The 26,507-nt window shown below is 37.5% G+C and overlaps 3 protein-coding genes across 3 annotated transcripts in view; 1 reads left to right on the top strand and 2 right to left on the bottom strand.

Annotated features, from left to right (window-relative positions):
• Positions 1-781: 781 nt before the first annotated feature.
• On the bottom strand, positions 782-2,957 carry LOC125665379 (soluble scavenger receptor cysteine-rich domain-containing protein SSC5D-like). The gene is made up of 2 exons (XM_048898023.2): positions 2,835-2,957; positions 782-1,609 (listed from the first exon to the last, which is right to left on the bottom strand). The coding sequence occupies exons 1-2, from the start codon at positions 2,955-2,957 to the stop codon at positions 782-784; spliced, it is 951 nt and encodes a 316-aa protein (XP_048753980.2).
• On the top strand, positions 2,451-4,472 carry LOC125665881 (ATP-dependent DNA helicase RecQ-like). The gene is made up of 3 exons (XM_048898840.2): positions 2,451-3,134; positions 3,426-3,573; positions 3,857-4,472. Exons 1-3 carry the CDS (start codon positions 3,071-3,073, stop codon positions 4,470-4,472), a joined length of 828 nt encoding a protein of 275 aa, XP_048754797.2. The 5' UTR covers positions 2,451-3,070.
• Positions 4,473-10,704: 6,232 nt separating this feature from the next.
• LOC125665883 (partner of Y14 and mago-like) overlaps positions 10,705-26,507 on the bottom strand; it is a 23,504-nt gene continuing 7,701 nt past the window's right edge. Inside the window, exons 2-3 of the mRNA XM_048898842.2 lie at positions 22,754-22,850; positions 10,705-11,788 (exon numbers count right to left, since the gene is read on the bottom strand). Of these exons, the coding sequence (XP_048754799.1) occupies positions 11,338-11,788; positions 22,754-22,850 (548 nt within the window). The 3' untranslated portion in view covers positions 10,705-11,337. The remainder of the gene's footprint in view (positions 11,789-22,753; positions 22,851-26,507) is intronic.

The raw sequence follows: 26,507 nt of genomic DNA, 5'->3' as shown, positions 1-26,507 counted from the left end.
CTGTATATAGTAGGGTGAGCTGTCCTCATTATCTGTATATAGTAGGGTAAGCTGTTGTCATTATCTGTATATATTAGGATGAGCTGCCTCCATTGTCTGTATATAGTAGGGTGTGCTATCCCCATTGTATGTATATAGTAGGGTGAGCTGTCCCCATTGTATGTATATAGTAGGGTGAGCTGTCCCCATTGTCTGTATATATAAGGGTGAGCTGTTGTCATTGTCTGTATATAGTAGAGTGAGCTGTCCTCATTGTCTGTATATAGAAAGATGAGATGTCGCCGTTACCTTTATGGGTGGGTTGGAATATCCCCTTTGTGTGTATCGGTGGGATAGACTGTCCCCATTATCTGTATATAGTAGGACAGACTGTCGTCATTACCTTTATTGGTGGGTGGGTTGTCCCCGTTGTCTGTATATAGATGGGGCGGTTGTCACTGTTGTGTGTAGGTGACAGGACCGTCGCCATTGCGTGCATAGGCAGGGTTTGATATCGCCATTGTATATGAAGATGTAATTAGTGGCATTTACTTTCATCTTTGTGTGTAGGTGGGTGGACATTTACTGTTGAATATGTAGGTGGATGGGGTGTCGCCGTTGGGTTCATATATACGAGGTGGGCTGTTATTGATGTCGGTAAGTGGGATGAGTTGTAGTCGTTTTGGGTGTGGAGGTGGGTAGGCTGTCGTCATTGTATGTGGAGGTGGTGTAGGCTGTCGTTGTTGTGCGTGGAGTTGGGGTAGGCTGTCGTTGTGTGTGGAGGTGGGGTAAGCTGTCGTCGTTATGGGTGGAGGTGGAGTAGACTGTCGTCGTTGTGTGTGGAGGTGGGGTAAGCTGTCGTCATTGTGTGTGGAGGTGGGGTAAGCTGTCGTCGCTGTGCGTGGAGATGGGGTAGGCTGTCGTCGTTATGGGTGGAGGTGGAGTAGGCTGTCGTCGTTGTGGGTGGAGGTGGAGTAGGCTGTCGTCGTTGTGTGTGGAGGTGGGGTAAGCTGTCGTCATTGTGTGTGGAGGTGGGGTAAGCTGTCGTCGCTGTGCGTGGAGTTGGAGTAGGCTGTCGTTGTGTGTGGAGGTGGAGTAGGCTGTCGTCGTTGTGTGGTGGTGGTGGGGTGGGTTCTTCCCGTTTTGTGTGTGGTGGAGAAGAGGGCTGTAGTGTGTCTAGGTGAGGAGGGTTGTTGCTGTTTTTGCATAATGATGGATGGACTGTCTTCGTTTTGTATGTGTATGGGGTGGGGTGGAATATCGTTGTTCTGTGGGTGGTGGTGGGGTGGACTATCGTTGTTCTGTGGGTGGTGGTGGGGTGGACTATCGTTTTGTGTGTGGCGGTGGGGTGGACTGTCGTTGCTCTGTGGGTGGTGGTGGGGTGGACTGTCGTTCTGTGGGTGGTGGTGGGGTGGACTGTCGTTGTTTTGTGTGTGGTGGACTGTCGTTCTGTGGGTGGTGGTGGGGTGGACTGTCGTTTTGTGTGTGGTGGTGGGGTGGATTGTCGTTTTGTGTGTGGTGGTGGGGTGGACTGTCGTTGTTCTGTGGGTGGTGATGGGGTGTACTGTCGTTGTTTTGTGTGTGGTGGTGGAGTGGACTGTCGTCGATTTGTGTGTTGCGGTCGGGTGGACTATTGTCGTATTGTGTGCGAGGTGGTTTGTCGTAGCTGTGGGTATATAGGTAGGTCTGATCGTTTACCTCTACTACTACTAGGTAATGTAGGCTGTCGTCATTGTCTGTTTTTGGTATTTGTATATACATGTATACATGCCTGTTAGGTGGGCTGACGCTTATGTGTGTAGGAAGGGTGGGATGTCGTCGTTGTGTGTACGTGGGATGAACTAAACAAACTCTCTCGATACTCAACGGAAAATATACATAACTGCTCTCTTTCTTGGGATTTACTATTTCTCTTTTAATAAAGTAAAACACCATCGATATTGCTTGTATTTACATTCTTCTAATAAAGTAAAACACCATCAATATTGCTTGAATTTAAATTCTCTAAGACAAGGCAAAAAAGACAATTAAACGATTACAAACGTGCGTAATTAGTTTAGCAATTAGTAAATTCATGTTTCTATCATCACCAAAGTTGAAACATACTATACTAGTTTTACCCTGTTATAGAAGATACGGCAACAGAATCCATCTTCATCTGGAGATTTAAATTGTGTATTAATTCGTATTGTAAGCTTCTCATCTACAGTCAGTAAATTTTTAAAAAGCATCAGGTACTATCAAGTATTATTTTCAATTTCCTTACATTTGTTGTTTAACAGTCTATGTTATTTCGTTATTAACGATATTCCTCTATGATTCTGGAATGCTGATTCTATATCAATTATATGATACATATAATGAAATGTTATAATATATCTATTTCTAGTTACAGTGTCTGCAATCTGTACATATAGTGAAATATATCGTGTCTGTAATCTGTACATATAGTGAAATATATCGTGTCTGTAATCTGTACATATAGTGAAATATATCGTGTCTGTAATCTGTACATATAGTGAAATATATCGTGTCTGTAATCTGTACATATAGTGAAATATATCGTGTCTGTAATCTGTACATATAGTGACAATCTAATTAAAATTAGATCTTTGATCCACTCATGCAATCGCTACACAAAGATCTAACAACGACCCACAGAGAGTCGTGTTCAGTGACCTGGGTCATTTACATAAAGGGTAAAAAAAAATCAACCAATCACAAGATTCGTTTCTCCGCGGTGTTGATGGATATTTAAAAATGGCGTCTAGATCAAGCATTGCAGCGGCATTTGAGCGAGTGAAAGGCAAATTTGAAGTAGAGAGACTGAAGGACGAACAATTAGACATCCTAACTGCAATTATGAGGGGTGATGACTGTGTTGGCGTTTTACCAACAGGATATGGGAAATCTTTACCATACCAGGTCTCAAAGATCGTGGCAACTGAGCTGGGAATGGAATTCCACAAAGTAAGCATTTCGTCACATTTTCATTATTATGTGCCGTGCATGCTTTGCCATCATATTTAGTGAGTCAATTTTATTGGTTTTTATTGTTTAGGTTGTTGTCTGTTCTCCACTCATTTCTCTGATGCAGGACCAGGTAGCTCGTCTGCAGAGCTTTGGGCATATTATGAAAGTCATGTATGTTAAAGGTATGATAATTATTGTAATTATTATCGAGCAAATAGAAATCTCTGTAGTAAAAATGCATATGTAAATATATTCACTTTGACCTTACACCCTGACCTCGTAGCCACCCACCCGTGCCGGCATGCTTCCCTAGCTATATAGATTAATTTCTATACATATAGCTTGAATATACAGTGCATATTACCTGTTGGTGTAACAAAACTGTCTTAAAATATATCAACATTTTTTGGTATACTCTTTGATCCTTATTGATTAATATGTAATAACTAGAATTAATATTTTAATTGCATCAGGTCAAGAGGATTGCCATTCAGTGGAAGACTGTGATGTGATATTTTCTTCACCAGAGAATCTTGTCGGGAATGAAGCTTTGAGAAATTCGTTAGCCAGACTGAAGGTCTCCTTACTTGTTGTTGATGAGTTTCACACTGTCTCTACTTGGTAAGAGCTACTTTGTCCATATATGTGTAGAATTTACATGTAACCATAGACCTATTGGGTATAATGGTATACAATACATATGAACACTTTAGGCGAGTTATATAAATGGTATTTGAATTTTGTATCAAAGTATCCAACTTTTCTGACAAATTTTGAACAGCATTAATTTCATCAACATAATGAACTGTATAGTTACAGGTTATTTTCTATTATTATTTAACAAATATCAAGAAATTTTAAAGTTTGAAGCTAACATAAGATTGAAACTTAGTTTGTATTTCAGGGGTGAGCTTTCCAAAAACGAATCTGAAAAGATATTTAGACGGTGGTTTCGTCATCTTGGGGAGCTACACAGTATTTTCCCGGATGCTGGTATGCTTGCACTTAGTGCAACCTGCACCGATTCAATTTTACAAGAGGTGTTGTCAGCTCTTGCCATGGAAAGTGCAAACCGAATTATTGTTTCTCCAGACAAGAGTAACATTAAGTACACAGTGTTTAGAACTGGCAGGGCCATGGAATCTTCTTTATGTTGGTTGATAGACGAGATTCGTGAAGCCGATATGGAACATTTTCCTAGAACTTTGATATATTGTAACAGTATTCTTGATGGTGCTAGAATTTTTATGTATGTGAAAACAGAGTTGCCAGACTGTAATGCGATTGAAATGTTTCATTCTGAGACCAATGATGATATCAAAACAAGTATTGTTAGTGATCTTAGTTCATCTGAAGGTTTTCTTAAAATAGTTGTATGTACTAGTGCACTAGGTATGGGTGTAGACATTAAGAACTGTAAAAATATTATATTGTATGGACCCCCTAGGAATGTAGCAGACCTTGTACAAATTGTAGGTCGAGCTGGAACTAATGCTAGTGCTTTTTGTAGCTCTTTGTAGTACTGCATATATATTGGTAACTAAAGTCAATTTTATCCTCTAAAATGCTAGTTTGTTTTAGGCATGTGCTAATTTTTGACCACTAATTACATTTTCATACGAAAAAAAATTGACTTTGTATAAAAGCTAATTAATGAAGTTCAACGTTATACGATATTCTATGTATAAGATCTACTATCCATATTATGTCCGATTCTTACAGACATCGGTTCCAAAACATATAAAACCAAGTGATCATATAATCAAAGAAATACAATTTGAAAAATATAAAATGTTGGAGTCTAACTTCTCTCCAAAACAAAAATATCATATTAATATGTAAGCCTTCGCTAACAACAAACAAAAAAGTATGGAAAGCAATTTTTGCACAAGAACAACAAAAACGTATCTCTTATCAATTAATATCCCTTCAAACGTTTATGTAATGTTTGGTTGTTTGTTTTTAGTTGTAGGTGAAATACCACTTGTAATGATTCTTTAACGTGCCAACGTCAGTCACGACACGGGATTTTCACTTCGAAATGTCGAGCGTTTGGTGAAAGTAATCGCATCTTAGGTTTGATGCGGCCATGACACGAGCGGCCTTGAACTTAGCTTCTAATTGTACATACATGAGCATAATTTCCAGCTGATTTAGTAAAATCAAATGTTTTTCAAGCATTGGACATTTGTCCCTCACAAGTGAATTGCATCGACTTTTTAATTTTCAAGTAATGATAGAACACTTGAATTTGCAATACATATCTTGGTGATAGTCAATATATTGTGCAACTAAGAGAAAAAGGGAGCATAAGGGTGGACAGGATGAGTGCCGTCAGAAATGACTCCACTGTCTCGAAAATTCGTTTTTACAAAGACCTCGGAATTTCAACTTTCGAAAAACTTTTCCTAATTTGTGTAGCTCGTTTTGAACTATTGTAGTGAAGTATGGGGTCTCCGAAACTACCACAACATTGAGATGGTTCAGAATCGCGAACTTCGTCATTATCACATATTCATTCCTTTACCTGCACTACATATATGGCGAATTCGGATGGAAAATCCCTTACCACTGACACTGTATAAACTATACGATACTAGAATCGTCTACTATCAATGGACAACATTACTAAACATGTGTGAATCAGTATAATAAGTCTAACTGAACATCACAAATGAAGTCATTAACTGAATCTTTAAATTCTAAAGAAAATATATAATAGGTTACTATTGTGTGACACTGGTGATTTCAGAACAAGTTGCTTCATAACTATAAGAAGTAGTGTCTAGTACATGTAAAAGTAAATCAACTATTAAGTTATGTTTAAATAAAGATATTAAAACAAATTTTAGAACCGAAAACTAATTTTCCACGAGCATTTCAAAATATCTAAGATCTTTACTTGCACTATGAAGATGTACGTGGTATACTTCCAATTAGAATAGAAACGGGGCGATACAAAGGAGAACAGAATATGTACACTGTGTTCTTTAGAATGTGTTCCTGAGGGGGAATAAATGGGGCGGCCCTCCGGATGAGACCGAAAAAATTGAGGCCCCGTGTCACAACAGATGTGGCATGATAAAGATCCCTCCATGCTCAAAGGCCATAAGCGCCGAGTATATAGGCCTAAATTTTGCAGCCCTTCACCGGCAATGGTGATGTATCCATATGAGTGAAATATTCTCGAGAGGGACGTTAAACAATATACAATCAATCACTTTTAATAGATTGTGTAGAAGATGAAATTCACGTTTTTCTACCTTGTACTGCATACTTAAATCTCAGAACAGATTTTTTACTACTTGTATCCCACATTGTGTATGTCAACTTAGATTGTATTATTTTTTATTAACAAATTTTCCTCGGCAAACCACCCAGTTTGTACATTCCTCTTATATTTACAAACATTCTTTGATTTACAGAAAACACTATGCGTAATTATTGTCTTTGTATTGTTATTATTTCTTTATCACAGTGACATATAGATCCGATGGATTGGGTCTTTTTGAAGATATGATGTATATCATTATAATTATTGACTTGCTGTAACAATGCGTGGCAAAAGAGTGCATAAAAAATGTATCCGTGACTACACTAATCCCAACACAATAATTTTTTTTTTTAAAAAGGTCTAAATCTACAAGTCTTAATCATGAATGATCAAGTCGCGGTCGTCGCTCAACAACACCTACTTTTTACTTCGACAAGAACTGTATATTTTGTGCAAATTTTCTGATAGGAAACGTGGCGTTAATTGCTTTTCTATCCGAACTGTAGATTTCTCAAAGAAATTTATAGATATTTGTAGAGAAAGAAATGAGGAATGGTAAAAAACAATACCCTCGTCCCGGCTAATTTGTATGCACCCGATTCAATTTGTCACTAAACATGTAGCGTGAATTTTCTAACTCATAAGCAAATCCCAACACCCTAAGCAAGTTTTTTTCCAAGGTCACGAAAAGTAGGTCAATCATCAAGGTCACAATGTCAAAATGTTTGGCACCATCTAAAGGTTTTGTCACAAAGAATACACGTATATTAAATATGAAAATATTGTCCATTACCATTCAAATGTTATGGCCAAAGTTAAACATTTTGCGGACTGACAAGGAAACGAACAGAGCAAACACGATTACGGGATCATACAAAGGGATGGATCCAGTAATTGCGGTTAGGCGGGGAGGGGGGCGCAAGTTTATGAGTCTGGGGGCCGCCTTGAACTCCTGCATGAATTTTACAGATTGTATAGGGCTTGAAATATGTCTCCTACGTAGTTATTTTTACTATTTTCTGTCATTTTAGGATAAAAGTGAAATTAAGAAAATGACGCACATTTTAAGGGGTTTTTTTTTGGGGGGGGGGGGGGGTGCAAGTTCTGCCAATAAAAGTAATTAAATAAATCAAAACATTTTGTCATTTATTTCTCCGAGAGTGGAAGAAATTATTGCTTCTTTTATCGTTTACACTTTTTAAACAAAAGACAATGATTTACCTTAATTATGGAAATTTTAGGGGGGGGGAGGGGGAGCTGCGCCCCCTTAAATCCGCCCCTGATACGCTCATGATTTTAAAATCTCAAACTGTTAATTAATTTTTATGAATTAATTATCACTTCTTTAACTTTATCATATAAATAGTATCTCATTTTGTGCCAGAATCAATGTTTACGAGTTTCATATTAACTATTCTCATCGATTTTTCTTCCAAAATAAGGCTTTACGCCTCATAAAAAAATCATTCATTTGAAATTTTGGTATGAATAAAGTAGTTTGTGAATGTTAACACCGTTCCCGATGATTATAGCTATTGCGTTTCTTTTATTTCTTTCATGTGTGAAAATAAATGATAAATCCCGGTTTTCGGTGATATTTTATCAATCTGTACGATTTTGCCCCCAAAATACACGTTTCCCCTTTGTTTTGTGCTTTTGATTTTTTATATATGCTAGAGCATCCCTTGACTCACCGTTTGAAAACAATAAAAATTTCTGTTGCAATTAGTTTGAGGTTACGCTATATTTTTGGCTAGAATGTAAACCAATCAACTTTAAATGCACGTGCGAAAATTCTGCGAATTATTAAGTTATATTGTCTACCGAGGTTATTTATAGTAGGCACTGTTAATCGGATTACATCCACATGCAGTGTTCAATATATCATAAACAGCCAAGCGTGGAAAGTTTTCTCGTTAATATCTACACTACTACACTACACTTTTCAATATATAAAATTACATTTTCAACAGTGAAATATATGTAGTGAAATTTATCCATTGAATAAGAATGGCTATTTGGACAGTTGTTACTTTCACACTGCTGGTCGCAATACTATGGAATCCGGATAGGGCCACGTAGTTCACTATCGCACCATCGAGGTTTGGGTCGAGAGGTTAGAACGTTCGCCCCGCATGCGAAAGGTCCGGGGTTCGAATCCCGGCTGCGACAGACCTAAGTCGTTAAAACAGGGAGTGACAGTTCCATCGCCAAGCGCTCGGCATCAGGTGTGAATGGCATGGGTCCTCGGAGATGACCTTAAAAATGGATGCACCGTGTCACAGTAGGTGTGGCACGCTAAAGAACCCTCACTGCTCAATGGCGGTGAGCGCCGAGCATAGGCCTAAATTTGAAGCCCTTCGCCGGTCTTGGTAACGTCTCCATGTGAATGAAAAATTCTCGAGTGAGACATTAAGCAAGATACAATATCTAACCTTGATATGCTATATGTAACATTGATAAACTAAATATATCCTTAATATACTATATATAACCTGATAGACTGTGTCTAACCTTGATAGACAACATGTATCCTTGATAGAATGTATCTAACCTTGAGAGACTATATGTAACATTGATAGAATATATCTAACCTTGATAGACTATTGGAGCCCTTCACCGGCAGTGGTGACGTCTCCAAATGATTGAAATATTCTCGAGAGGGACGTAAAACAATATTCAATCAATCCTGCTCTACATTACTATGTATTTAGTTATTCTTACAGATGGTGGTAGAGAAAAAGATTTTTGAAAATTGATCAATTTTGGCACCCCCACCAACCCACCCCCTGCCCCAAAGCAGAAATCTTGAAATTTACGATTTACGTCTCCCTTGTTCCTAAATTTGAATAGAATTCAATTGGAATGTTAGTTATCAAGGAGTAAAAAAAAGTTGATGATGACGGATGCTGAGCAATTACAATACGTCACCTGAGTGACTCAAGTGACCTAAAAACCCAGGCATAATATAAAATCAATCTAATTAAACTTAGATCTTATGATCCGCTCATCTACTATCGCTGCACTTGGTAGCGATAGTAGATGAGCGGATCATAAGATCTAATTTTAATTAGCTTGATATAAACTGTGCCTGCTGCCCAGTCCCATTCACCTATTTGGTGAATAAATATTTCCAAATTAATCAAAACCGGCCTGTCATATGTATGTATATGTAGCTGCACTAACACTGACGGTAGCACTGTCAACAAATTAGTCCTCATTATAGCATCAAATCCACAATCACTCATGAATCTGATAGACCCAAAATTTCAGATGCCACTTCGTACAGCAGAACAATACGCCAGTTTCAGGTACCACCTCGTACTGCAGAACAATACGCCAGTTTCAGGTGCCACCTCGTACAGTAGAACAATACGCCAGTTTCAGGTGCCACCTCGTACTGCAGAACAATACGTCAGTTTCAGGTGCCACCTCGTACTGCAGAACAATACGCCAGTTTCAGGTGCCACCTCGTACAGCAGAACAATACGCCAGTTTCAGGTGTCACCTCATACAGCAGAACAATACGCCAGTTTCAGGTGTCACCTCGTACTGCAGAACAATACGCCAGTTTCAGGTGCCACCTCGTACAGCAGAACAATACGCCAGTTTCAGGTGCCACCTCGTACAGCAGAACAATACGCCAGTTTCCAGATACGAACTCTTCTGTATAGGATGTACATTTAGTGGAACTTCCGAGTGCCTAAGAGGGACAGAGTGGACCTACAGTCAACGAGGAAGACGATGAAATGTATTAAGAGCAGGTTCTCTTTAAATATGTAAATGTGGGAAATACAAGATACTATCCAAAGAAATGTTTTACTAAAGTGGAAACATACAAACAATATCATATTTGGGAGAAATATCTTAGATATGGTATATATGACCAACGAAATAACGTGATAGGATAAGAATTCTATGTATTTAATTACTCCCTAAATACTTATCACTTACTTAGTTTGTGTATCAGTCAAATGCGGGTGATCAAACAGCGTATGAGAAACTTACTGAGTACATTCACTTACGTAGTGATGCCTATTTGTCCCACTCCCGCGTGTAAACAAATTCTTTCACGCCTTACTATGTACGAGAGTTCTCCAAAGGGAAATAACTCCGACGTATCTCGAAACCGGCGTATTGTTGTTGTTGTCGGTTCCTTTTTATTTCTGTGCAGAATTACGGGTATTGTCCACACTAGTGGGCCCCCTTCCAGGTATCTGGCTAGCTGCACGCATGGCAGATCTCACCTCAGATCTCCATTCTTGCCGGTATTGAAGTGAACTTCCTCCAAGTTAAAGGATTTACAGTGTAGAGACATATTGGTATGGCTTCCATTTCCTTCTAAGTAACCATGATACAATGTAACCTCGTAATTTTGATTGATGAACATCAACACAATGTTTAATGATGACATGTAGAGTACAAGCTTTGATTAGGCACAGCAGCAATGCTTAAGTGCCGGGGAAACACACAACACATACAGTGTCACACCATTTATTTCATTCTACCATTGTCAGAAGTTTTAAAAGTGTTACACCATGCATTTATTTCATTCTACCATCGTCAGAAGTTTTCAAAGTTCTTTAACAAAGTAAACACATTTTTACATTATTCGTTAATTTTCAACATCTGGTATTTCATTAAGAAAATATGATGCACAAATAAATTTATAGATTATAATGAAATATTTTCAAACTGAACCTTCGCAATGTCATTGAAATATCACTGTTAACTTGAATGTCATTGAAATCTCAATATTAAGGTGCATATCATTGAAATATCACTATTAACTTGAATGCTGAACAATTTTAGTGAAATTCCTACTTGTCCAAGTTCATAAAGAAAGTCATCTAAATGTCCTCAGTCATCTAAACGCCTTCAGTCATCTAAATGTCCTCAGTCATCTAAACGCCCTCAGTCATCTTAACGTCCTCAGTCATCTTAATGTCCTCAGTCATCTAAACGTCCTCAGTCATCTAAATGTCCTCAGTCATCTTAATGTCCTCAGTCATCTAAACGTCCTCAGTCATCTAAACATCCTCAGTCATCTAAATGTCCTCAGTCTCTAAATGTCCTCAATCATCTAAACATCCTCAGTCATCTAAATGTCCTCAGTCTTCTAAATCCAATTCCAGATCTTCTATCTCATCCACCAACTCCTGTCGTCTGGCCACCTTAGCTAGCTGCTCTTTTTCTGGGTTTTTAATCTCGCCTGTGTCAATTTTATTTTTCAAGTCATCCACCTGTTTGAGTTTCTTTTTCAAGTTCCTAATTTTCTTTTCTATTGCTGCCTTATCACTGGATGGGTCACTTTCCTTAGAATCCTTCGATAATTTTGTTGCTGCCAAAGTCTGAGATATGCTTTCTACACTCTCACCTGGACCAGCAACCCGTCCTGATTCGTGTTGCTGTTTTTTCTTTTCTTTCCTCTTAGCGTTCTTTTTTGCGGACTTGGACAAGGATTGGCTGTCCGTTTTTTTGGCTGCCTCTACATCTGCAGGGTTCAGGCCCGGGGGCAGACTAGGGGCACTTTTTAACCACTGCACCCCCCGATTCTCATAACTATGAAATATCAAAGAAACAATTCGCTTGTGTGATTCATGCATCTCTTAAAGAAACAAAACAGCTATAGCCAAGATTATAAAACAACTAAGGGTGGTTTATTTATTCCCATCAATCTATTACAGAAACATTGAATAATAATTTGAATACCAAAGTATTTTTTTTATCAAAAGCAATTCTCTATCAACACAACATCGAAAGCCCACAGCTTCAATACAGTTTGACTGTTTAGGTGCCAGTCAATTCGAACCCTGTTGATTTCCATATTCGTATCTATGCTCCACTCTATCTGTCTATGCTAATATATGTTCAGTATTTACTTCAGAATCTAGATCAGTTACCTTTTCCTTATTCATATTCTAACTGACTGTGTTATTGTGTTTACAATATACTAATTGTGTTTACAGTATACTAATTGTGTTCACAATATACTAATTGTGTTCACGATAACAAAACTTGTGAATGAAAGGTGAAGATAACAAACAGTGATCAGTCTCATAACTCCCATAAGCAATCATCTTCACAAGTCAAGGGTTATTGATTCGCTACATGTACATGTACCTCGCACTAACCCTTGACATCAGTCGCTATATAAAGTTGCAATCTCTAACCGGTGTTATCGTTCCTTACACTCTCATATACCTCTGTTAACGTCTCAAAATAAGCAATGTTATTCCACATGTAAATCCACTTTTTTTACAGCTAATAAAACTAAGATATTGGGGAAATGTAGGACAAGAAACTATTTGTAATTTTTTTCCCATTACTATATATTCTTCATGTACCTATGTATAGGCCTGGTGCAATAGAACTACCCAATATCCACGTTTCAACCCAAATCAATGCTTCTTGTGTCACAAAAAGACTTGACATCTGTTCAGTATTTATTTATTTATATTTTTGTAACTGAAGTCAAAACCATACTTTATTTGAGCATACGTGCCATTTTACAAAAATCTTGTAAAACCCTTGAGACGTTGACAGAGATGTAAGCGAGAGCAAGGAACGATAACTCTGGGTAGAGATTGATAAAGTTGGGCTCATTAGACCATTACGCAATCCACTATAAATAAAAAATCCAATTAAATCACTGTATCTTGTTATAGTGTGCATGGATACAAATGATGTGATCTCATACTGCTATATTGATAAACACGCACAGTTGTAATATTTTAATCAGACTGAATATTTACACCACTAATTACGTTTATTGATAGTAAATCAAATTTGAAAACCTTTTTGCTTAAGACAATATTGCTAAAACGATTGAAATAGCCATAACTGTAAGTATCAATACACGTGTTTTTATTTGAATCTCTGGCTTCGCGTTGTTATAAATAGAACTGCATTCCCATTGGTTTCCACTCTTTTGTGGAAACAATCAGAACAAACCCAACTTTTTGATAGTCACTGATGTCAAGGGTTAGTGCTAGGTAACAAATCAATAACTCTTGACTTGTGAAGATGATAAGCAATACAAAACAGATAGTTGGGCAAACACGGATCCCTGGACACACCAGAGGTGGGATCAGGTGCCTAGGAGGAGTGAGCATCCCCTATCGACCGGTCACACCCGCCGCGAGCCCCACATCCTGATCAGGTAAACGAAGTTGTCTGCAGTCAAAATCAGTGTGCCACGAATGGTCTAACAATTGGTATGAAACACGTCAGACATCATTTGACCCAATGATAGGTTGTATTGGCAAACTAGATCGTTATAACAAAAATAGAATTTGCGAAATGCTGACTTTAAATGGGAGAATTCAAACCTCTGTACCATCAGCTTCTTTGTCAGTAGCTTGCCTCGAGTTAAAATACTTAAAATATATAAAATATGTACAATAATCACAGGATTTAAAATACTTACAAATATATAAAATATGTACAATAATCACAGGATTTAAAATACTTACAAATATATAAAATATGTACGATAATCACAGGATTTAAAATACTTACAAATATATAAAATATGTACAATAATCACAGGATTTGAATTGACTGGCAACCTAACATAGCTACACACATATACAAAAGCAAACTTTATTGAATCCGAGTTGTTGAAGCTCGGAAAATATGCTAGGAATCTTATGAGGCAGCTATTTAAACATACTAAGATAAATTACCTATATTATTCCCAGAAAAACGTTATGCTGCAAATCATCAATTTCTCTAAATTGTTGATCTGTAGCTGTTTAGTCAGTCATAATTTGTTCTTAGAGATCTGCAGCTACATGTATCTAACCACCTATCTATAGTGATTAATCATGTAGACTAGCTATCTAACCACCAATCTATAGTCACTAATGTAGACTAGCTATCTAACCACCTATCTATAGTGATTAATCATGTAGACTAGCTATCTAACCACCAATCTATAGTCACTAATGTAGACTAGCTATCTAACCACCTATCTATAGTGATTAATCATGTAGACTAGCTATCTAACCACCAATCTATAGTGATTAACCATGTAGACTAGCTATCTAACTACCAATCTATAGTGACTAATCATGTAGACTAGCTATCTAAACACCAATCTATAGTGATTAATCATGTAGACTAACTAACCACCTATCTATAGTGACTAATTATGTAGACTAGCTATCTAACCACCAATCTATAGTCACTAATGTAGACTAGCTATCTAACCACCTATCTATAGTGATTAATCATGTAGACTAGCTATCTAACCACCAACCTATAGTCACTAATCATGTAGACTAACTAACCACCAATCTATAGTGATTAATCATGTAGACTAGCTATCTAACCACCAACCTATAGTGATTAATCATGTAGACTAGCTAACCATCTATCTATAGTGATTAATCATGTAGACTAACTAACCACCTATCTATAGTGATTAATCATGTAGACTAGCTATCTAACCACCAACCTATAGTGATTAATCATGTAGACTAGCTAACCATCTATCTATAGTGATTAATCATGTAGACTAGCTATCTAACCATCTATCTATAGTGATTAATCATGTAGACTAGCTATCTAACCACCAACCTATAGTGATTAATCATGTAGACTAGCTAACCATCTATCTATAGTGATTAATCACGTAGATTAACTAACCATCTATCTATAGTGATTAATCATGTAGACTAACTAACCACCAATCTATAGTGATTAATCATGTAGACTAACTAACCACCTATCTATAGTGATTAATCATGTAGACTAACTAACCATATATCTATAGTGATTAATCATGTAGACTAACTAACCATCTATCTATAGTGATTAATCATGTAGACTAGCTATCTAACCACCAACCTATAGTCACTAATCATGTAGACTAACTAACCACCTATCTATAGTGATTAATCATGTAGACTAACTAACCACCTATCTATAGTGATTAATCATGTAGACTAACTAACCACCAACCTATAGTCACTAATCATGTGGACTAGCTATCTAACCACCTATCTATAGTGATTAATCATGTAGACTAGCTAACCACCTATCTATAGTGATTAATCATGTAGACTAGCTATCTAACCACCAATCTATAGTCACTAATGTAGACTAGCTATCTAACCACCTATCTATAGTGATTAATCATGTAGACTAGCTATCTAAACACCAATCTATAGTCACTAATCATGTGGACTAGCTATCTAACCACCAACCTATAGTCAATAATGTAGACTAGCTATCAAACCACCTATCTATATAATATAGTGACTATCCATCTAGAATACTTATGCAACTCAAAGAGTCTATATTTTATAGTGTACTGAGCAAAAAATAAACCATGAGAAGGGGTTCATGAGCCACATTGCTCACCTGCGTCACCTTGCTCACCTGAGTCACCTTGCTCACCTGAGCCACCTTGCTCACCTGAGCCACATTGCTCACCTGAGTCACTTTGCTCACCTGAGCCACCTTGCTCACCTGAGTCACCTTGCTCACCTGAGCCACCTTGCTCACCTGGATCACATTGCTCACCTGAGTCACCTTGCTCACCTGAGTCACCTTGCTCACCTGAGTCACCTTGGCCCAGTTCTTGTTCACTTGTTGAGATTTTTTAAGAGAGTGAATCTTTTTCAATCTTTATTCACATGAAAAATTTTGATCCCAAATCATAGCCCCAGTCTAGTCCCAAAGGGTCGCAAAATAACTGAACTTGTTCCAACATCACCTTGCTGTTCTGGAGGTCAAGGTCATAGATCACAGTATGAAATGCAAGGTCTTACCATAAGGAATCTATGTGTAAATCGTGTCATCCCTACCTTAAATACATTAAGAGATCAATATTGAAGAGGTAAGGTTTTGATAAAAGCAAGTCAAACTTCAAAGTCAAAAGGTTAAAATCCTTGGTATCAAAAATTCTTGTCACAAGGAATGTGTAATTGAAATATGAAAGCTCTATCACTCACTATCCAAAGTTATAAGCAAGGTTAAAGTTTTGGACAGACAGATAGACAGGATAACAATATGTCTCTGGCTATATTCACAGGGGCATAAAAAGACAACATTGAATCTGTACAACTTGGGAATATTTCCATTTGGATATGATTTAGTGTGGCCCTGCTACTCTTGAAAAGAATTTCCTACATATCCCCATATAAAACTCTGATCTCATTGTAGCCCCACCCTACCCCAGGGGCCCCTGAATTGAACAAGCTTGAAATTTGAACTACATGTACTTGAAGATACTTGCATATCACTATGACTAATCGTGGCCCTACTGTTGCGAGGTTTAAGGTTTTTAAAGATGTTTACCTATATATTCTTACATAAAACTTTGATCCCCTATTGTGGCCCCACCCTACTTCAGAGGGCACAATTTGAACAAACTTGAATTTGCACTACATAGTGATGCTTGCATATCAACATGAAATTCATGGTCCTGTTGTCCTTGAGAAGAAGATTCTAGAAAAGTTTTTCCTATATAACTGCATGTAAAAGTTGTATTCCCCATTTTGGCCCCATCCTACGGCTACTCCCGGGATCATGATTTGAACAAACTTAAATCTACTCTATGTCAGGAAACTCTTCTTGAAAGTTGATATAACTCACCAAAACGTGATGGGTTACTGTCCAGAGCTATCTACTCGCGGCCCGCCAATATCAGAATCCTCCGCGCACCAAAGAGTTCCAATTCCGCTTCCTGCGGATACAACTAATAACCAAAACGAACTTATATACAGCGATGAACCACAACGGCCAATAATGTCAAATAGAAGGAACTTAACAAATTCCCCTTCTTTCTTTTTAAAGTAAAATAGTGTCATTCAAAATATACTGTTCCTTTTTCTCTGTTTACATTTTCAAGCACTGATCCCGCCAAGCACCTGTCTCTAAGCTCTAAGCAGGTTCAAGGGTGAGGCTCCCTTTTTAGTTAAGCAATCTGCAAGTTGGCTTTTTGTTTCAATCCATTTGACGGCCACAATGTGGCAATTGTTTATCAGTTCTTTCAAGCCTCAATCGTTTTTCATTTGTTTGTTTGGTGGACATAATAGCATCTAATAAAGAATGACAGTCAGTGATGCAAATAATTTGTAGGCTGATCGGATTTGCTTTTTCGGTCATAAGTTCAGTGTATAAAGATGCCAGATAAATTGCATTATCAATTCCATCTACCATTGCAAGTGTTTCTGCCGCTAAAGTACTACGCACTATTCTTCTTGTTCTTTTTGATGTCCATGTGAGTGGTGTATTAATACCATTTTCGCCGACAAGTGCTATAAAGTGACCTCCTTGGGTCCCACCATCAGACGAGTCACTGAACATCAAAAGTTTTACATTGTCATTTGGTCCTAAATATTGAAATTTAAGTGACACATTTTCTGACTTTAAGTTTTTGATTACTTTGTTAGCATCAATCAGTGTTTGTACAGTTGCAGTTTTTAAACTAGAAGCTAGATATGATGCTTCAAATATTACATCTGGACGAGATTGTCTTGCCATCCACAATATTTGTCCTATTTTTGACTGAAGTTGTTCCTTCTCAATAGTATTAATTAGTGCTGACTTATCAGCTTGTCTACATTTCTCAATAGGAATTGACTGCATATTGTTTTGATACGACTTTTGTTGTAAGATGATGTTCTTTCCACACTTTGAAATTTCGATTCCAACAAACGGAAATGAACCATTTTTTTCTTGTTCCTCTCTTCCAACATAAAAAGTTGAACGAATTTTGTTTATTACTTCCCTCTCAAATTCTAGAGTTCCGCCCCATAAAAAGTCGTCCACGTGACAAGCAAGCACCCCATCTACTAATCCAGTTTTATTTCTCCAAAAGAATACAGCTGGGTCAACCTTTGATACATGTACATTACATTGTTCAAGCACTTCTTTTACTCTATTGTACCAGCTAAGGGAGGCATCTGACAAACCATACACACATTTACGAAGCTTCCAAACAACATCCTTACAATTAGCCTCAGGAGGTGGCTTTACAAAAATTTCTCTTTCTATCTCAGCCCCTTGTAAAAATGCAGTTTTTATGTCCATTGTATGTGTTTGCCATTGTCTCTGAGCCAAGACTGCTAGCACAAGTCTGAGAGAGTCTGAACCACATGTTGGTGAATCTTTCGGCAGATTTTCTTTGTCAATTTCCTCAAATCCTCGAGCCACCAATCTTGCCTTGTGTATTGTACCATCGGGTGTGTCCTTAAGATTACATATCCATCTTGTCGAAATACATTTCTGCCCAATGTTTTTATGTTCAACATATACACCATTTCTCTCCCATGACTCAAGCTCTTTCATTTTTGCATCCTTGAAGGAAATATTCTCCAATACTAAGGCAGTATCATTATCATGATCTGATTTTGAATTGTCATTTATGTTTTCAAGCGGTTCAACTTTGCTCAAATCAACTGAAATTTCTGCTCCTTTTAGACTTTCTGGTTCCATATATTCCAGGTTAAACCAGTGCTTGTTATTACCCGTCAATTTTCCTGCACGACCAGTGACCTTAGCAACACAATGTTCTCCATTTTCCACATTATGATATCCTAATGTCTGACCTACTTTAACATCCTTAAGTTTAAACCTTTCAGGCTCATCATTTCCAGTTGCCTCTTCGTTGATATTTTCATTATCATTGTCCCTATTGTCTATCGGTTCAGCCTCTGAATCACTATCATATATGTAAGTAGGGTCTTTTTCACTACATGTACTTGTATTTGTATTCGCCGCTAACTTGTTATTATTGGTAACTTTGACAATTTTATCTTCCATTTGCGACGTCTTTTCAATCTACATTGATGAACTCTAACTAATATTCCTCCATGTCTAATAAAAATAACAGCTCCATCTTGACCAATAACCACCCCAGGGCCTTTCCATTCATTACTTTCATTCCTCTTGTAGTATACCTTGTCTCCTGTATGATATCGTATGCCACTTGGGCGTGTTTGTTTTCTCAAAGCTCTCTTGATCCTTTCTGAGCACTCACTCTTAGTGAAAGCAGAACGAGCAGAGTGTAATGCCTCAATATGTCGTCCAACAACAGCACTCATTGTTGTCCCCTCTAACGCAGGAGGTTTGCTTGTTAGTACACTCGGAAGATTAGGGTTTCTGCCATAAACCAACTGATATGAACTGTATCCATGAACATTGTCCAAAGCATTCTTGGCCATTAAAACCCAGTTTAATGCAGTTTCCCAGTCACATCGTTTATCTGCTTTAATCTTCATCAAAATTTCAGTGAGTGTTTGCATGGTTATGCCGTTCAAGTAAACCATTGCTCCATGGGCTATATCCTGCTGTCGTTTTTACTTCTACATCAAAATTTTCAGCCATATCACGCACTTCATCATTGTTAAATTCCCCACCATTATCGCTATACAGTCTCTTGGGGGTTCCATGAACTGCAATCCATGATTCTAAGAACTTTTTTACAAACTCAGAAGAACGCTTTGACCTCATAATGCTTCCTGCACTGAATCTAGTAAACTCATCGATAATGTGGAGGTAATAAATGCCATGTTCAAGTTCATGTAAATCAACGGCTACAGTTTCATTAAATTAAGTGGCTAATGGCAGTCCTACAGCTGGTCTCGGTACTGGTTTCTTATTGACAATACAGATTTCACATTTTTCGCACACTGAACGCAATAGCTCAATAGTTTCTTGATCACTTGTTCCTGCATTTATCAAAAGTTTGCTCAGACGATCAACAGACGCATGTCCGAATTGCTTGTGTAGCTTGTCAAGAGCTTTCATCTTCTCCTTTTGTGTCATTTCAGTAAACTCAAGTACTTCCTCAAGTTCATTTTCACAAGTTTTGTCATTGGCTTTGAGAATATTTACACAATAATGATCGCTTGACGTGCATTCTAAGCATACTGGGCTGCCAAATATTGTAACTTTATCGTTTTTTAAGTCCAAGACAGTACCTGCTTTCTTAAGCAAAGATTTACTCAGCAAAAGGGGAATGTCAGCTTTTACCACTTCTATCTCTATTTTGCACAGTGTTTTTCCAAATTCAGCAGGAATGATCGCTCTACAAAATGAGTTGACAACTTTTCCATCTCCAAACTTGAAGGCCCGGTTACTAGGGAAAGTTTGAATGTCATTATCATTTGCTACCTTTACAAAGTGTTCAAACCATTTCTCTCCACACACGGTTCTTGTACATGCCGTGTCTATAATCGCAGATCCTGCAGATTCTAGTACAAAGATTTCATTAGCTGAAGGTTGCTCTTTCGTGAAAAGTGTTACATTGCAGTTTTCAATGATATCTGACTCACTTTCAGTGATTTTTGCTGACTGGTTTTATCAGGACAGTCTTTCGCCCAGTGGAAAACACTTTGACAAACAGCACACTTGGTTCTTTTACCAAATTTGTTTATGGGGTTGGTGCCTGTTAGTTTAGTGTCGGGTTTATGGTTGAAGTGCCTTTGCTGTGTATAAAACACTGGTTCTTGTTTGATGGTAATGCTCGGTGTGTCAGTGGCACAAGCACTGGGACTTTCTCCAAATATGCGTTGCAGGGCAGATTTCATGGTGGCATATTTAAGATCACTTGATGCCATAAGAGCCAACTGTTTGTCCTTAGTCGATAGTCCAGCATTGTCTAACAATTTAAACGCTAACACAGCATCAGGCAGTGTCATCTCATATTTCTTAGCTTTGTTGTAACGTTTGTCAAACTCCATTATATAATCAGACATAGACATTTCATCAGGTTTGTGATATGAGTCAAAGTTTTTGTAAGCTTCATATGCCTTATCTTTATCATCTCGTTTGAAAACTTTATCCAAACTTGCTATCAATGTTTCCATTCCCGTTTCTTTTGCAAGATCAGCGGCCGTGATTTCCATGGCGACATCTCTTGCATTTCCTTTCAACGACAAAGAAACGGCGAGGGCGTGCTTATTAGCATCAAGATCTGTTACAAGTTTCCAAACTTCAATTTCATTTTTCCACGTTTCATAACGTCATTAATTTCGGGTCGAATGACGGCGGATTCTTAAAACTATTACTTGCCATTTTCCTTTCGGCTTTTCCGTGGGTCTGCTACCATGAAAGTTGATATAACTCACCAAAACGTGATGGGTTACTGTCCAGAGCTATCTACTCGCGGCCCGCCAATATCAGAATCCCCCGCACACCAAAGAGTTCCAATTCCGCTTCCTGCGGATACAACTAAGAACCAAAATGAACTTATATACAGCGATGAACCACAACGGCCAATAATGTCAAATAGAAGGAACTTAACACTTCTCTGGCCCAGTAGTTCTTCAGAAGAAGATTTTAAAAGATCTTACCTATATATTTGTATGTAAAAATTTGATCCCCTATTGTGGCCCGAACCTACACTCAGAGACCATGATTGAAAAAACTTTAAATCTACTCTATGTCAGGAAGCTTTCATATAAAGTGTAACACAACTGGTATTGCTATATATGCCCATAAAAATTGCTAAAATGGACATATGTGAAAAAGGCATATTAATCTTTACATGTCCTTATAACTTTGTTAGTTATATTTATAACAAATGTGTTGGAGTTGGGTATTCATTTATTGTATTTTCCTGGAATTAATTCCTATGCTAAATAATCTATAATTATAATGATTTAATTTGTACTAAGACATAGGGCAAGTGTGACCAGTTGACAGAAGATGCTTACTCCTAGGCACCTGATCCCACCTCTGGGCACCTGATCTCACCTCTAGGCACCTGATCCCACCTCTGGGCACCTGATCCCACCCCCTGGGCACCTGATCCTACCTCTGGTATGTTCAGGGGTCCGTGTTTACCTTACTCTTTAATTTGTATTCCTTGGATAAGCACAGCTGCTGAACATTGACAAATGATCACAGAGAGTTGTCCAGTAATTAAGTTACTGACGTTAACAAATTCCTGAACAATTAAAATGACCTGACCACTGGAGGGCATTATGTCCAGAGAACTGACATGAGTGGCAACAGATGGTACCTAAGATCAATTATTGAGGAGATAGAGAATAACAGAATACTGCACTATACGATCTACGAGGAACATATTACTTTTAAATGCATCTCCTGTACCAGGGCTTATTAGACCTTTGCTTAAATTCAACAATTTGCAGCTTTGTGGCTTTGTTTTGTTTCTCCTTTAATAAATTTATTTAACAGCAAACATTGGACACTGTGTTATAAAATTTCAAAGTTTCTGGTCCAGAGGTTCTTGAGATGATTTTGTAATGATGAACCATCTTATTTTCTTGATAATTTTCCCTTTGAAAAAAACTTGATTCCTATATTTACCATGCTTATGATTTGTACCATGTTTGATTGAAATTGACCCAGTAGTTATGGAGAAGATAAAACTGTGAAAAGTTTACAGACAAACAGACAGACGACAGACAAAAAGCGAGTTTGAGCTTTCACCTTTCGAGTGAGCTAAAAATGCATCTGCTTGTAACTTGCTAGTGTTTGCAACAAGTGCAACTGAGGGGAAATTCACACAACAACTACAACAAACAATGTAAGGTAACTTACATGGGAACTTCTTCCTGCGGGACATAACCGTCCTTGACCTTTCTGGGTTTCCGCCATGTGCCATCCGGTCTACGTGATGCAGGGATATACAGCTCACCTACAACAGACTAGTATATAGAGCTCATCTGCAATTGGCTAGTACATGAATATACAACTCACCTGTAATAGTACATCCAACTACCCCATCAACATCAGAGATAGGAAAACTACCCCATCAACATCGGAGATAGGAAAACTACCCCATCAACATTGGAAATAGCAAAACTACCCCATCAACATTGGAAATAGCAAAACTACCCCATCAACATTGGAAATAGCAAAACTACCCCATCAACATTGGAGATAGCAAAACTACCCCATCAACATTGGAGATAGCAAAACATTCCTCTACCATAATTTGTTTCCTCCATGAGAGATTTGCTCTAAAACCTAGAAAAAGTACCCCTGGTATTTCCTTTTTTATTCTGGAATGCATTACTAGTACATGAATATACAGCGTATGTGTAATAGTACATCTAGTTTTATTAGATTTAGCTATATTATTTACTTCAAAAGTACATGCAAGCTGTACATACACATATACATAACACTTTTCAGTTACATTAAATGTTAATGATTTAAGACAAGGTTGGATAACCTGTGGCTTTAGTCTATTTGTGTGATGCAATATGCAATCATTTATTTCACAAGAGACCCACGGGCCTTAACGGTCACCTGAGTATCATAGCCCATACTGGAAGTCTCATATTTGCATTCAAGTCTCAATATGGAGTCCTTTGTGCACATGTTTATGATCTTTCAAAATATGCACACAATTCTTATTCATTTACAGAAGAAGGAAAAATGAAGTTTGAATTTGAAGCACATAAATCAGTTTGACACCCCCCCCCCCTCCCACTCCCTTGAACCCCTGATCCATGAATTTCATAATTTAAGAAGATAATATTATGGACACCATAACCATGCATTTATTTTATCTCTAATGACTGTGAAAGTAGAGAAGAAATATTCAATTTTTTGAACATTTTCATGATGTGGCCATATTGGCCTGAACCCCTGATCCAGAAGAATTTCACAATTTAAGTAGAGACTTGGCTTCATGGACATCATAATTATGCATTTAGTTTTTCTCAAATATTTATGGGAGTAGAGAAAATTTTACCCAAGGGTGCTTTTTACCAAACTAAGTTTGGGTGAAATTGGCCTAAAAGTATATACAGATGGACAGACAGACAGAGGGACAGATGACTAACAGGTGATCAGAAAAGCTCACTTGAGCTTTCACCCTCCTTATGTTCAACCTACCAAGGAGCAAGTCTAACTCTGAGTCCTCAATGCTTCAACTATATTATGGTCCATGGTTATGTGCAAGTCCCAATACGAGACAGACAAGAGTATGTAAATAACATTCTTACCCATTGCAAATCTTTTTTAAAAAGTGACAAAAAAGAAATTCAAAAGAGGCAATAATCATGTTTTGAAAAACATTTAACGTTAATAATACACGTCTTGCATGTTGTTACTTTATTTTCCTCTGGTCACCTGTTTGTTTCTGATTATTCAGTTGGCACAAGCAACCAGAAATCTTGTATTGCTTCAGTGCTTTCACTATAGTGCTCTGGCCAAACAACAGTTCCAGGTAATTAATGGCAGAAGAAAATCAATAATTATGAAATGAAGGACCCTGAATGTTGGCCAATCATTTTACAATCTAGGGCTTACTCATTAGTGTTATGGTTGTAACCTGAAACGGTGTTAAATAAATTAGCCACACAGTCATTCTATACCTGCACAGTTTAAATCTATGTGTCCAAACTTCTCTTTTAAGATAATTTCTAAAGATAGCAAATACTCTATAAACAAATGGGGTTGGTTGCTATTAAGAAGGACATAGCAATTAAGATTCAAATTGACAATTCTCTTTGAAGTTCAGTGCCAGAGTTTTCTTTTTAGGTCTTGATATCAAGGGCCCGGGCCTTTCCAATTGGGAAAAAATAGTGACATTTGCTTGAAATTGGGTGGGGGGAGGGGAGGGGGGGGGGGAGACATTTCATAGAAAAAAAGGGAGAAAAAAATCAAACCAGTGCATTAATTAAGGTATAATTGGACTCTTTCTGACTTTTATTGTGATCAAAGCTTGTCACCTGATTTAAATAAGCAGAGACCAAAAAATTACTTAACAATTTTGAAGCAAAAATTGTAATTTGTGGGCCTGTAAAGGAGATAAATGAACAATAAGGCTACCCTGTTTTGATTTTGTTTTCATTGTTTGGGAATTTCAAAGCAAAAATTGGGAAAAATACCTGTTTTTACTAACTGGGAATGAATATCATTTCGGCCCACTACAAACCGTACAAAAACTCTGAGTACGTACAAGTATAAAAATGACAACTTCATTATTTCAACTAGCATATCTCCCATTCTTTGTTGGTTTGTCAAAATGGGAAAACATAAAATTGCAGCTTCTGACTCTAATCAATCTAAAATTTAAATATTGTCTGTTTTCCCATGTTGCCTTTCCTTCCAGTTAAGGGCTCCAGCTGCTGACACATCAGGATTCAGTCCCAAGTCTACGTTTACATCCCATGTAAATTCAATATCAGCTGGAAATTGAGTATGGACTTGTTAGGGCTTGATATTTTGTGATATCTGCAGTACATTTTAGCTATTGTACAAAATATTTCACTGAGGGTTGTAAGCATAAATTATAGAGTGGACAAGTAAAAGAGGGGTACAGGTGGCCAGGTGCTTATCTTTAAATCATATAAAAGTAACTTGTTAATGAGAAATCTTTCATCAATCAACAAACACACTTTATACAAAATAATCTACATGTACCAATCAAAAATTAATAGAAAGTGCAGTGAGCCAGCACTGGCTTGTACTGCGAGCTCTAATGACTAAAGCCAAAAAGTGACAGAGCTGTAGTAGCAGTGGATCTAATTTCTGTGGAAACCAGGGGGTTATTTATATTTAAATAACCCCCTCGTTTCCATAGAAATTATGGTGGATCTAACTTAGGAGTTTATTTCATTAAATAGAAAATACAAGTCTCTCGTCTAAAAATAACGACAACCAGTTTCAGGTGCATCATTCCAACTTAAATTAAATATGAAAGGATTGGACTATGTTGGACTTGTTTTAGGAGATGTTTAACGCCCTTTGAATGGGGTGATTAGATCAGTTTCTTGGAACTAAGGTGATTTTGAGCTCTGTTTACAACCGGTATCCTATTTTCATGTCATCCCTTGTTAAATATTTATATATAGATTGAGAACAAAATGGATAAGAAGCCCCTGTGGTATGACCAATAACTTATTCAATATTTCATCTTCAGGAATGCATATCATGAATCAAATTGAAAAGTATCTTAACTACAAAAAACTATTAAATGACTTTAAATGTTCATGATTTAACATAAACCTTGGGAAAGATACTGTACGTGGGCTGTGTCTGCTGCCCAGTTCCATTCATCCTTCCATACAGCACCAAGTATTTGGTAAATAAAATTAATATCGAGCGCGGCGAGCTGGCTCGTAGAGCAAGCTCTAATGACTAGAGTGCGGGAAATAATCCAAGCTAAATCTAAACCTCTAACAAGGAAATTTATTTTACGCCAATCCCAGAAGTCCCTTGTCAAAAATGGCTGAGATCTCGCAAAGTCAAACCTTGGAACTTATAAATGGATTATCATCCTAATCTTGTGGTATGCTAGCTCCAAAATTCAGTGCACCATTAGGCGAAATGTTTAACG

This window comes from Ostrea edulis, chromosome 10 (genome assembly GCF_947568905.1).
Source record: "Ostrea edulis chromosome 10, xbOstEdul1.1, whole genome shotgun sequence".
Taxonomy (NCBI): Eukaryota; Metazoa; Mollusca; class Bivalvia; order Ostreida; family Ostreidae; genus Ostrea; species Ostrea edulis.
The sequence above is the reverse complement of the archived record's forward strand: the minus strand, read 5'-3'. Positions and strand labels throughout refer to the sequence as shown.